This window comes from Momordica charantia (genome assembly GCF_013281855.1).
Source record: "Momordica charantia cultivar OHB3-1 chromosome 8 unlocalized genomic scaffold, Mcharantia_2.0 BLBB01000008.1, whole genome shotgun sequence".
Lineage (NCBI taxonomy): Eukaryota > Viridiplantae > Streptophyta > Magnoliopsida > Cucurbitales > Cucurbitaceae > Momordica > Momordica charantia.
This window is the reverse complement of record NW_028275166.1, coordinates 1,079,111-1,093,517: the sequence shown is the minus strand read 5'-3', so window position 1 is coordinate 1,093,517 and position 14,407 is coordinate 1,079,111. Positions and strand designations below refer to the sequence as shown.

General features: G+C 33.8%; 1 protein-coding gene across 1 annotated transcript; it reads right to left on the bottom strand.

Moving 5' to 3' along the window:
- Positions 1–1,039: 1,039 nt before the first annotated feature.
- Positions 1,040–2,673, bottom strand: LOC111004982 (ARM repeat superfamily protein). Its single transcript, XM_088127127.1, has one exon. It carries the CDS (start codon positions 2,323–2,325, stop codon positions 1,366–1,368), a length of 960 nt encoding a protein of 319 aa, XP_087983253.1. The 5' UTR covers positions 2,326–2,673; the 3' UTR covers positions 1,040–1,365.
- Between the last annotated feature and the right edge of the window lie 11,734 nt (positions 2,674–14,407).

Below are 14,407 nucleotides of genomic sequence, written 5' to 3'. Positions count from 1 at the left end.
TCTCACATTAGTTATCACGTTTCAAATTCTATTGCGTCAATTTTCTATTCACAATATTAACAAATATTTGCTCAAATGATATTTTTGAAATGTTTATGAAAGATTAATAGAAGAACTTTTGAAATGGTAGAGATTTTTTTTAAAATAATTGCAAACTTCAAAAGTTTTTATTTATAATTTAGACTATTTTTAGCATGTTGGTATGAAAACCACTTTAAAAATGAAAAGAAAAAAAATCAGTACTCTATAGTAAGAGTATTCAAAAGTTTTATATCAGTACTCTAATTATCACGTTTCAAAGTTTTTATAAAAGTTAAAAAAATTTAAAAATCGTAAAAATATTTAAACTAACTAATAAATATTTTCTATTTCTAAATAAGTTTAAAATGATAAATATTAATATTATATATATTGGTGACATTTTGTCTATAATTTTCATATTTTGTCGTTTTTTTTTAATATGATAAAAATATAGATATCGAACCTATGGATACATAAAAATATCGATAATATCAATATATCGACAAATATTTAATATCATGTAGGACAATAGGGGTGAATAAAATATCCCGTAAAACCGAACCGACCGAACTGACCTCGAGGAATATTTAATATCATGTAGGAAAGTGGAGACTAGGTACGCGTCCATGGGGCTATGGGCCAGGCCATCATGGCAAGAGACTTGCCATTTTTGTATAAACACAAGCTCATCACTGATGTACTGTACAGAAAGGTCCTCTTTTTTGGGCAGACCACAAGTTTAACTTTGTGCAACAGAATACAAGTTGTTGTAAAGGCCCAAAACACAAACAATACATTTTACTGCTTTCCACAGTAAACAACAGTGACAAAGTCAAAAGAGCTAAACAACACCATCCCAGATGGAGTTCAAGACAATCCATTTAGATTTGGTTTGGGTGGCACCAAAATCAAAATCACTATAAAAGTGGAATGGGGTGAAAGATTTGGGAGTAAGGCAAAAGACAAGAACAAAGAAAGAAAAGCAAACCCCATCAATGGAAAGAGTCAAAACAGAAGATTGGTACAGAATCGCATCCTCATAGTCATAATGATGCTTCAAAGTCTATACATTCACTCACCCATCAAATATCAACTCACATATCAGCCACACGATAATGTAAGTTTCATGAAAACTTGTTAGTGGAAGTGTAAAATTTTGATATTCTCCTCCTAATCACCTGACCTATGGATATGCATCTTTAATTTGTACAATAGAATTGGTTCAAACGTGGGAAAAAGAATAAACCTGATCTTGCACAAATATGGTGGAACTGGAGACTGGAGACTGGAGACTGGAGACTAATCAATCAATCAATCAAAGAGGTCCCTAGATGAAACGAAAGCTTATGCAGAGCATTGATTTATCAAATGATCCAACTGCAAATCTTGAAATTCATTACCGTCGATGCCGCCACTTGCAACCATCTTCAACAATTCCACCGCCTTGCTTTTCCCCTTCTCGCTGCCGTTCATGGCCACATCTGCAATCTCGCTCAAGATTCCAGATCCTAAATCCTTGACATCCTCCGCCGCCCTCTCTCCGCCCCACCTCGCTAGATTCAATAACGCCGATACCGCGTTCTCCTTCGTCCTCTGACTCGATCCAGTACCAGAATCCAACAAATCCACCAAAACCCCCAATCCAGAAACCCTACGAAATGCCGCCTCGCTCTCTTCGCATCCCGCCAACTGCGCAACCACTGCGGAAGCATCCTCAACGATCCCGGCGTGGCCGCCGACCACGACGAGGGAGAATAGCGGAGCAGTCACTCCGAGATCGACCATGGTGGAGCGATTCGGCTGGTACAGCGCAATCCCGAAAAGCGCTTTCAGAGCATCCTTGATCGATCTCTGAGGAGATTTCCTATACTTGAGGATATCAACAAGCGAATAAATTATGTCACGCTTCGCACCTATAATCGGGCGGTACTCATCCACAACGAGAAGACTATGGAGAGTCGCGGCACAGGACTGGACGGCGGCGGCCGAGGAAGTGGAATTATGCTGCCCTAGGGCATGAGAAATCGCGTCGAGGAGGCCGTGCGTGGACATCAAAGCTTCACGGGAGGAGATGGAGAGATTGAGAAGCGTGGCCGCGGCGTCCTCCTGGGCGGCGTGGGAGGAGGAATACAGAGTCTCGGCCAAGTAAGGGATCGCTCCGGCTCCGGCGATGAGCGATCGGCTATCGGCGTCGTTCTTGGTCATGAGGCGGAGCTCCGACAGGGACTCGCAGCGGGTTTGCTCGGAGACGGAGCTGAGGCGGGAGACTAAAGTGGAAGCCGTACGGCGCTTCACCTCCTCCATCTTCGGCTGCAATGGAAACGAAACTAAGAATCTCTGTGAGAAGAATTGTGGATTTGTAGAGGAATTTTCGCAGAGAGATTTCTCGAGGGAGAAATTGAATCGAAGGAAGAACAAGAAAGGGGGCGGTGGTTTGGTGGGAAGAGGAGATCAGGAGAGGTATCGGGGAAAACGACGGGAGAATGAAAAATGACGAGAATGACCTCGCCGTGGAAACGTAGTGGAACTGGCGGCGAGGGGCAGTGGGGTCCATAATTCCAGCCGGCAAATTTGTTCGCGCTCCTTGTTAAGCACCGGTGGAATCTTTAAAACGTTGTGCGTTCAAACTTCAAACAATATATATATATTTTTTTATATTAAGAAAAATATATTTGGTTCACTCTATCTATTTATTTATTTTAATTAAACAACACTGATAGTAATTAAATGATAAAAAATACGTGAATAAATTTAATTCTTTTTCAATTTTACTGGATTAGTTTAAATTTGATCCTATTTTAATTTTGTCCTAAATAAAAGACAGGACCAATTACTATGAATTAAGCTCCATTTAACTTTGTCGTATTGAACTTAAGTGAATGGTTGGATTAATCGTATTAGATGAGATTTATTGTTTACATTAATATTTTTTTAAATAAAAAAAGATATTAATTTGGTTGGGGTTAGTTTATATGGTTAGGTTTGACATTATTTAAAGTTGAATGTGTTTCACATTTTTTTAGACATTCAAATTTAACTTCTTAGTTTTGAGCTTCTTGTTATTATTATTATTTGTTTATTCGATTTTCTTTAATTAAATTTGGGCGTTTTGTGGGTAAATAATTAAATATACCCATTTCTTGAGGAGTGTTTTCCCACTAAATTTGAAAATGAATAGATTATCTTGATAATTTTACTTTCTATATTTTGAGATTTTGAATTTTTTTTTTAATTTGACAGTAATATTTTCAATTTTATTATAAGCCAACATTTCAAAAACATCCTTAAAAAATGAAAATAAATTAAAAGTCATTAGTCATTTATATTTTTTTCAAAATGGAACATAAAAAACCAAAATATTTTTCCATTTTTTTTACAAAAAAAATTCCCAAAATTGTTAATAACATGTTTAGAGGTCGCATATTATTGACTTGTAAACGAATTATTTCAAACATTATAATCATAAACAAAAGTCATCTAAGAAATTCTAAAAAACGACAATTATGTAAATATTTAAATAATAATAAAAAAGCATTAGAACACAAAAGCTTATCCATTGAAAGAAAATTGTTAGTCTGAATTTTAAAATGTCTAAGAATTGTGCGTGTGAACTCATGAGGAGTCAAATATTCCATATCCCTTAAAGCTTCTCACCAAACAAAAAAGGTTGAAACTTTCTCATGTTCCCAATTTTCCACACTCTTTCCTTTGGGAAAGATCGACGGGTCAGGTGTTCGGTTCATGCGTTAGATTTATACGGTTCGAAAGTATAGATCATAATATATTAGAGGACGTTTGATTTGTGTAATCTCTATCTAGTTTGTTTAAGATTCGTAAAAGTTAGTTTACGATCTTAAAAAAAAAACATTTTTCATCTTTATACTATTCCTGAAGTAACTTAGTCCATAAATTTTAGTCGGTAACTATTCGATCTATATACTTTCAAATTCGTAATTATTTAGCTCTTAAATTTTAATATGTGTCAATTTGAATATTGTTCAACGGGTTAACACATCGTTATTGGTCCGGCTAATTTTTTTTATTTATTATTATTATTTTTAAATATCTTCATTAAAAAAGATTACTTTATTATTTTTTATAAGCTAAAGTTTTAATTTAAATTTTTTTTTAAAAAAAGTTTTCTTTTAAAAATTTTGATTTTATTAATAAAATTACAAATTAAAAAATAAAGATTTTATTTTTGTTATTAACAGTTTTTTTTCCCTCCCTTTGATTTTTTCTTGGTCAAGTTTCTACAGGTGTCATGCTTTACGTTTTCCCTTCTTTTTTTTCTCTCTGGTTTTACTTAACTCACGCATGTTACTGTTATTTTATTTGTGTATTTAAGGGACACATAGAGACACGTGTATTTAAGGGACACATAGAGACACACAGAAAGACAGTGCAGAGAGTTAGAAACTCATCACCATATCTTCTTCTCTCCATCTCTCTTATCCCACCATCACCACTTTTCTCTTGCATACCCACGACCTCCGACGACGCAAGGGAACGACGCGAACGACAGCAGCAACAACCTTCTTCTTCACAGTTTCTTCCAAGCCCGCTGGCACTCCGACTATCTCCGTGCATTTTAAGTAAGTATCAAATACGTTGGAAAGAGAGGCTTTGGAAATCATGTTTTTTTTTTTACTTTTTTTAAAAAGAAAATGTTTTTAGTAAGGAAAAAATCTTCTAAATTAATTTTAAATAAGTTTTTGAAAATAAAATAAGGATTTTGATATTTTAAAATTTGTTTTAAAATAAAAGGTTTTATTTTTCTAATAAAGAAGAGTTTTTTAAATGAAATAAATATAAACTTAATTTTATTTTAATAAAATATTTTACTTTAAAATTTTGGTTAAAATACGTTGAAAAAAATAGGAGTTTTATAAAATAAATCTTGTAAAAAAATTTGGATTCTTTTAAATTTGGGATTCTTTTTATTTAAAATGTAGTTTTTATTTAAAATGATTTTTTTTACAAGGTTTATAATTTTTGTGTTACCTTTGTTTTATTTTTTAATTAAAAAAGAATCTTCTGCTGCAGGATTTTAAAGGAGGAGATAAAAACAGAGTATTTTAGAATAAAATCTCATTTAAAATTCTTTTAATGGTTTGGTGGTTATGGTTTTGAAAAAATATTAACAAAAAATCAGTTTTTTAGCAAATAAGTTTTGTTAAAGTAAATTTGACTTTGTTTTTAAATAAATTTTTTTTTCTTTTAAATAATTTTGTTAATTTCGAAATAAATAAAAAAAGATATATATTTTTTTGTTTTAATTTAACAAAATTCGTAGTTTTTTTTAGTTTAAAAAATTAAATTAAAACTTTTGTTTGTGTAAAAGAATATGATGTTTACATCTTAACATGTTGGCACAGTGGTAAGATGTTCATTTTTTAATGTACATGACCCAAGTTCGAGTCTTTGCATGCCTCATTTTTACTAAATAATTATTTTAAATAAAAGATTTCATTTAGAGTTTTTCTTTCTTTTTTTTTTAAAAAAAAATTCAAAAATACAAAATATGTATTTTGAAAAGGAAAATAACTTATATCTCAAAGTGGTGGCACATTGGTGTGATGTTTTAATGTCAACACTCATGTCGTAAGTTCAAGTTTGGACGTTCCTTAAAATTAAAATTATTTTTTTTTTGCTAAATAATTATTTCAAAAACTTCGATGACAGGAATTGGAACCCTCCAATTTACTCGAGGTGCTTAATTTTTCTAGTGGCCTTCGTGTCACTCATACATATTAATTCATATCTTATAACAAAGTGTGAATTAATATAACATGGGACATTTCGATCAAAACAAAAATAGTTTTTTCTTGGACCAAATAAAATAATAGGATAATTTATGATAAAATGTGGTACCATTTTCGAACGGGTGTCGTAGGGTGCTAACACCTTCCCTACGCTCAGTCGACTCTCGAACCAGAATCTGTTTTTCGTAGACCAAGTTTTTAAAATAGGTGACCAATCACACCTCGTATATAATCTGGCGACTCCAAACCCTTATCTCGTAAGAAACCCTTCAGGGTATGAGTGGCACGAAAGCCATTAGAAAAATTTTGACACCTCGAGAATATTGGAAGTTCTAATTCCCGTCATTGGAGTTTTTGAAATAATTATTTAAAAAATAATAATAAATAAAAAATAATTTTAATTTTAGCAAATACTAAGACTTAAACTTGCAACAAGGTTGATGACACTCCAACGCCTCACCAACAAGCCACCACCTTGGGATATAAGTTATGTTCCTTTTCAAAATACATCTTTTGTATTTTTGAATTTTGTTTAAAAAATAAAAAAAATAAAAAAAAACTCTAAATGAAATCTTTTATTTAAAATAATTATTTAGTAAAAACAACGATAAAATGAAGCATTTAGAGACTCAAACTTGTGTCATGTATATCAATACCCTAGTGCATTGCCAATGTGACATTGCCTTAGGATACACATTATACTCTTTTTAAAATACAAACCTTTGTATTTTTTAATTTTATTTAAAAAAAAGAAAAAAAACTATAAACGAAAATTTAAATAAAAAAAACTATAAACGAAAATTTAAATAAAAAAAAACTATTTATTTTGTATTGGATTTTAAAATTCGTATGAAACCGTTTTATACAAAAAAAAAATAATAATAAAAATAAATAATCTGATTTAAACAAACTTATTTAGGATATCTTATTCAGAATTTTCAAATCTTAAATAACAAATCTTCCAAAAACAAACTTTACATACCTATGATTTTAGATTTATTAACTTTAAAACAAAATTTATTTAAAAAAAATTAATTTTCTTTTATTCAAAAATAGAGGGAGAAACCAATTTAAAAAATAATAATAAAAAAAATAATTAATAATAATAATAAAAATAAAAAAGAAGGCAATGCAAGACGAAATGGAAAGAGACAGAGAGGACGTGAACTGAGACTGTCATTAGACCATCACGGAGAATCTCTATTTCTCTGTTAAACGGGGTGAAAACTCAATAATTCGTCCCACTATTTCATGCTTTCCCCATCCCCTATTTATCATCCACATGTATGAATTGGAATTTGAGGAGATTTCCACCATGAGAGTGAAGTAAAGTTAGATTTGACGCCCAGGCAAATTCTCGAAGTTGTGTTATGCGCAAGGAAATTTGAATAAAACGAATTTCTATGAGATTTGTGTTGCCCCTGTTCTCAAGTTGTGTTCTTTGTGTGTCAGTTCTCCTGATGCATGCTCTCTGCTCCTCTTAAATACCCAAAATTTAACGGTAATATGGAAAGTTTAAAGAAGATAAAGAGAAAATCAGGGAAAGGAAGCTACGTGGTGGGTGGTTTTGACTAGGAAAAAAAGGATTTTTTTTTATTTAAAAAAATAAAATCTTTTAATAAAATCAAATTTTATTTAAACAAATCTAAACAAAATCAATTATTAATTTCTTATTTATAAAATCGAAATCTTTAAACAAATTTAATTTAAGGTAATTTAAACTTTATCTTAAAATTAATAATAAAGTTAACCTATAGTATTTAATAAAATAAAAATTAAATAATTAAAAATAAAACTAAAATGAAGCCGGACCAAATACGGTGTCTACAGCTTGCCCCCCTTTGTGTATCCTTGCAGAACTAAAAGAGTAGACAAAGGCAAAAGACAAAGTATTTGGGAAGGCGAAAATTTTATTCAGCCAAGACAAGATAGAGATGGACGCAGCTGGACACTAGGCGGGATCCCGACATGCAAAGAACCTCGTAATTGATACAAGACTTAACCTCGATCTTGGATCGAGTTTTGATTTAATTGACATGATAAGTGCGATGGACCTGGCTTGACACAGGCTTCGACCTCGACTTGGATCGGGTTCGATTTAACCAAATGATGAAATGCAATGGACCTGACTTTAACAACAGGCTTCGACCTCGACTTGGATCGGGTTCGATTTAACCAAAAGATAAAATGCAACAGACCTGGCTTTAACAACAGGCTTCGATCTCGACTTGGATCGGGTTCGATTTAACCGGATGATAATGCAATGGACCTGGCTATAACACAGGCTTCGACCTTAACTTGGATCGGGTTCGATTTAACCGAATGATAAAATGCAATGGACCTGACTTTAACAACAGGCTTCGACCTCGACTTGGATCAGGTTCGATTTAACCAAATGATAAAATGTAACGGACCTGGCTTTAACAACAGGCTTCGACCTCGACTTGGATCGGGTTCGATTTAACCAAATTATAAAATGCGACGGACCTGGCTTTAACAAGAGGCTTCGACCTCGACTTGGATCGGGTTCGATTTAACCGAAAAATAAAATGCAACGGACCTGGCTTTAACAACAGGCTTCGACCTCGACTTGGATCGGGTTCGATTTAACCGGATGATAATGCAATAGACCTGGCTTTAACAACAGGCTTCGACTTCGACTTGGATCGAGTTCGATTTAACCGAAAGATATAATGTAACGGACTTGGCTTTAACAACATGCTTCGATCTCGACTTGGATCGGGTTCGATTTAACCGAATGATAAAATGCAACGGACCTGGCTTTAACAACAGGCTTCGACCTCGACTTGGATCGGGTTCGATTTAACCGAATGATAAAATGTAACGGACCTGGCTTTAACAACAGGTTTCGACCTCGACTTGAATCGGGTTCAATTTAACCAAATGATAATGCAATGGACCTGGCTTTAACAACAGGTTTCGACCTCGACTTGGATCGGGTTCGATTTAACCGAATGATAAAATGCGACGGACCTGGCTTTAACAACAGGCTTCGACCTCGACTTGGATCGGGTTCGATCTAACCGAAGATAAATATTTGATCATAAAAAATTACCAAGCTTACAAGCTCGGCTTGGGCGAAATTATGACCTTGAGGATGAGCTGAATTTTTCTGAGCAGGATACCGGTAAGAGAAAACACTCCGACGCCAAGTCAGGAAGAATCCGAGTTGTATTAGAGAGAAAATACAGTGTTTGCGTACCTTTGATAGAGGCAAATGGTTTCTATATATAGGCAGGGTCTCTGACAGGATTCCTGATAAGGCCTCAACGGCCATTTAAGGTAAGCTTGAATCACGACATGCTATCGTGGAGTTTGTCGGAATATGAGGCTAAGCGAGACACATCTAGGTCAGTTCAAACAAAGAATGGGAAGGGGACCAAAGGAAATCTTGGTCGAATCGGTCATAATGGCACCGGCTCGAAAGACAGTCGAAATACCTAGGTGATAAAACTTGACTTCACAAACTTAATGACACGTGTGAGCTAGAAAACTAGCTCCAACAGATTAAAATGCAATTTCTCAAAAAAAATTGCAGTTATTTGATTTACTAGGACTTGGAATATCCTCCTAAAAGCTAAGTGCATGAGATATGCACTTTGACACATGACAATAAGACTAACAAAAACCACGTGTTAATGCTAATGGGAACTTCCAATGGCATCGTAGTGGGAGTTTGACATCCGAGCGAGAGGTTAGACAATCCAATTCATTCTAACAAACCAATACTACACTACGTAGGTACCTGTGTAGGTGAGGCGCTGGTCGGTCCTAGAAACGCCCGTAGCGATGTGAGGAGTCAACGACTAGAATGCCTAAAGATCATAAAGTATGAGATAGGAATGGATGTGGTGGAAAACTGTACTTATATTAAATTGCATCCCCTTGTATAAAGAGCTCCTGCCAGAAGTAGCTAATGAAGATTGGGTACCCTGTCGCTGACAATTGATCAACTAGCTCTAACTCTCCTTGGGAAGCTGTTGCGCGACCTCTAATGCGACTATCTTATGATAGATGGGTGCATCTACAACTGTGTATTGCCCCAATGTCGTGAATAATGCTCCATTTTATTTTGCATTTATTTTTATCACTTGAAAATGTGTAACAGCATATGATCTGTTTTTTATTTAGCTTAACCAATGAATTTGATCTTCAATGCATGATACCATCATGTATATGCTTATTGAAAGCTAGAATGCAACATGTATGCATGATACTAATTTTTGTTTTGAGAATGAAATATGATTATGAATGCACAATGCATGATACTTAAAATTTCATAATCTAACCATGATATGATTTTTTTTTTTTTTGAAGAATATGTATGCAAGTGATGTGAATGCATGATTTGTGAAAATATGGTTGAGAGAACAAGAAGTTTTTCCATATTTTGCAAAGATATTACTTTTTTGTATACTCTCATTCTTCTTATTAGCAATGATTTAGCAAAGAATCAAATGAGAAAAGGTAATGTCAACATGGAGGAAACCAGCCAACTCTTTTTCATTTTTCATTTTTCTTTTTCTTTTGTTCCTTTTTTTTATGAATGCCTTAACCTGATAAAAGATATACACATAAGGGTAATTTCTCAACCATATCAGGTTTGGCGGGGATGATTTTGTATATGTATCTCATGTGCCAATTTAGAGAACAATCAAAGGTAACTCATAGCATTGTACATCTTGTTTGATTAAACTGCTTCATAAACTCAACCTTATAATTGACAAGAAAAAGATCGGTTACAAAAAAAAATGAATTTAACATTAGGAGTAATGGAGGATAGAAATCATGATTTTGCAACAAAGCTTGACAATGAATAAAAGTTAGCAGGCTTCCTTTTTAAAGAAAAGGAAACCAAGAATTCATGGATATTTTGTCAAATCTCTAGAACAATAAGAGAATGAAATATATTTTTAAGAGCTTTGGTGAGAGATTAGAGTAGGATCAAATGAATAGAAGAGTAGAAATGACTCAATTTCTTTGGACAAATAACTTTGAGAATTGGTTGCGTAACTCCCAAAGAATTTATCTAATGTACCTCACTCCTTCTTTGAGCTTAGCTGGAGAAATTTGATGAAATCATCTTTCTAACCACATGTTATTCTTCACAGAAATGTTTTTGTGGTCTACTTTGAAGGTAAAGATCTTTTTAGCCTTAGCTCTGAAGTGTCGTTCTTTACGGTAATATTGTTGCAGTCTACTTATTGAATGTAAATGACTGCTCCTTTTAGCCTTCAATTTCAAAATGAAGTTCTTTATGGAATGTTGTATAACAACCCACTTTGTTCAGTGAAGGACCTTCAAAATTGAAAGATTTCATGCGAGAGAAATGAGATCTCCTCAGTCTGAAGATGGCCTTTGTCTCATGACCCTGCCCCAGCTTGCAAATAATAGTTTTGCCCCAATATTTTAGCAGATGACGGCTTTTGCCTCAATATAGTAATGATCAAATTTGCCCTAGTGTGGAGATTTGCAAAGAAGACCTTGAAGCCTTTGAAATTGTTGTTGTAGGTCGGTTGATCACCCCAGTCATTGAACTAAAATAGGGTGCAATCATGTATAAAAATGCGTAGTCGCCTCTACTGCTATTCCAAATTATGTCTTTGCTGCTGCTCCAGTAAAAATTGCTCTCAGACAAGACTCATCAAAGGAGACTGAGATCTTGAGACTATTTGTCAGGTCGCTAACTTTCCAATTCTCAAAATCACTATCCTCGGTCTTGGAATCACTTTTTACTCAAAAGAAGAAAGTAGACGAAGAATTAAGATAGGAGAACAATAGAAAGGGAAAGAAGGAAGTCAGAGTAGGGAAATTTTGAGCAACTTCTAGTACAAATTCATGAAGCGGTCAATCATAAGAGCCCAATGTTATTTTATTACTTTCAAAGTTCTCAGGGCAACAATAGGAGAATAATTTTTACATTTGCCACGCAATTAGATGTGGCAGGCTTAGTAAAAAGCTTTTATGGTGAATTTGATAAAATTGTATGTGACGAACTGAGCAAAGGATCTTTTGTAGTAAATGGTCAAGTCTCAATGTTGATCTTATTTATCATATATCGGTAGGCTAGGCTCAAGGTAGATTAGGCTCAAGGTAGATTAGGCTTAAAACAGACTAAACTCAAGGTTTTATAGGGGGTGAGTAATTTTGGATTCTCACCTGAAAAAGGCATCATTGCCCCAGTATGATGGTTTACTGGTTTGCACATGAGAAGAAATACGGAGGCTAACATAAAGCTGCTTTGGGTTAAGATTTAGCCCGAGAACAAAGCTTGAGTTTTGAAAAAAATTATATCTCGTTGAAAACTTTGATTTTTCATTTTTTTATTTTTTATTTCCGTTTTTCACCTTTATTTTTTTTTGTTTTGTTTCCTCCAAGTGACTTACTATGGTTGGTTTATGATTCTTGCTAAGGTCTCCACTAACAAGAATTATAAGAGTAGACCATATAAAAAAATATCATTGAAAATCTCAAATCATGTAGTTTTTATTGAGAGCATTTTCAAAGAAAACTATTTTTTTCCACCAATGATATGATATGAGTGATGCATGAGTGAATGTATGACTTTGATTTTTTTTTTAAAAGAAAAATAGCTCAATTTCCACATACTCACATTCTTTTTTACAAGTACTTAGCTAAATCATGGGTGACTAAAGCTTCATTGTTGTTTTAACACTAGCAAGCAATCTCAAAGATGACTTCAAATAAGAAATAGACTTTATTGATAGTGGGAAAATATTAAATCCACATTGATAGTCTCGTGAACTCATGATTCTAATGCTTCATGTGTGAACCATCTTCCTTTGAAAACTTTAGCCATCCCGCCTTCATTAGAACCTGCACTTTATGCTTTAGTGAAGTACAGTTTTCAGTTGAATGACCTACAGCTCCTGCATGGTAATCACAGCGGACTTGCAGGTCGTACCACTTTGGATAAGGTGGTCGTAATGGCTCTACGGGTACGGGAGCTAATAGATTACCTTGAAATAATTGGGATAACAACTCGGTATAGAATATTGGGATCGAATGAAAGCTCTCTCGCTTTAGTTGTCTCCGACTACTATGATTGTCAGGTAATGTTCGTGGATCATCTTGCAGAGTCAATGAGTTTATGGGTACCGTAGAAGGACTGTATGCCACGAATCCTTGTTGGTACTTCCCCTTGCGCTTCGAAACTACTGTCTGAACTTTATTTTTCCTTTTAAAAGAGCTTCTATTCGTTTCAAGGTGTGGCTCTTTATTAATTAAAGGCACTGGCGGTTGTTCTGTTGTTTTTCCCCATCGAACATATTCTTTCCTTGTAGTTTCTTCAGCATTTCTATTGGTAGCATTTTCTTTTTCTTTACCTTTTAAATTAGCCTTTGATGTTTGACCATCTTGGAATGCAAACTCAACCTGACAGATTGTAGGAGCTTGTTGGCCTTTCTTGGAAAGCTGAGCGTCATGTGACGAACTGTGTTGGGGGAATCCATCTGTTGATTGACAAAGAGGTGGGTCGACCCTAGGTGATGAATTATTACGAGGTTCGACTAAATTGTTAGGTTGAGAAGTATCCCCAACTGTAACAATATTCTTTAAGACATTTAAAATTTCCATGACTTGCTCTTGAATATTATCGATGTCTTGTCTCATCTTCTTTAGCTCTACATTCTGCACCTCCATGACTTGTTCTTGAATCTCGTCTCTTATTTTCTTTAGCTCAATATTCAATTCTTCCATGACTCGGTCGTGGATTTCGTCTCTAATTTTCTTTAGCTCAGCATTAAATTCTTCCATGTTATGCTGCTTTATGTACCTTGTATATAAAGAATAGTAAATATGTGGTTCTTGAGCTATTTTTCTAAGAGTTCGTGTTAATTATGATGTAATGGAGAATGCACAGATTTTGATTTTTTAAGATAGAAATTGATATGCATGTGACGATTTTATGCAAATGTTGGATATAAATTAGGGGAAAATTTTGAAATGATTATGAACATGTGAAATGATGCATGCATAAGATGATATAGAGGTTTTTTAGTGATGCGTGAGAACGATGGACATGTAAAATGATAAATGCGAGATATATTCTTTTAATTTTTTGACCTATGAGACATGATGCATGCGAAAGACATAGTTTTTTTTTTTTGTTTAATTTTCCTTACGGGGAAAAAAATTTATTTAAATGTGCTACAAATTGCTCCAAGAATATGATAAATGCTTAATGCAATCATTAATACATTATAAATGCATGCAAATGTAATGGTAGACTCTAACTCACCCTAAGAAAGAGAGACATAAATATGTACATAAAATTAAAGTCTAGGGTTAAAAAACCAAACTCCTAAGTTTTGGATAGAAGCGAATAAATTTAAAAGTTTTTTTTGTGGGCCTACATAGGGACATTTAAAATCCCTTTGAAAGGCAACACTTCTAACCAAAACTTAAACAAATAGTTAGGAAGAAGTAAGGTAAATTATTTTTTATTCTTTTCCTTTATTTTTTTTAAAAAAGTGGTTCATTTAAAGCCTTATGGTTAAAACTTAAAATCAACCCTAAATTTTTTATTAAAACAAACAAAATTCTATGAATAACATAACAACCGACATAAATGTAATATG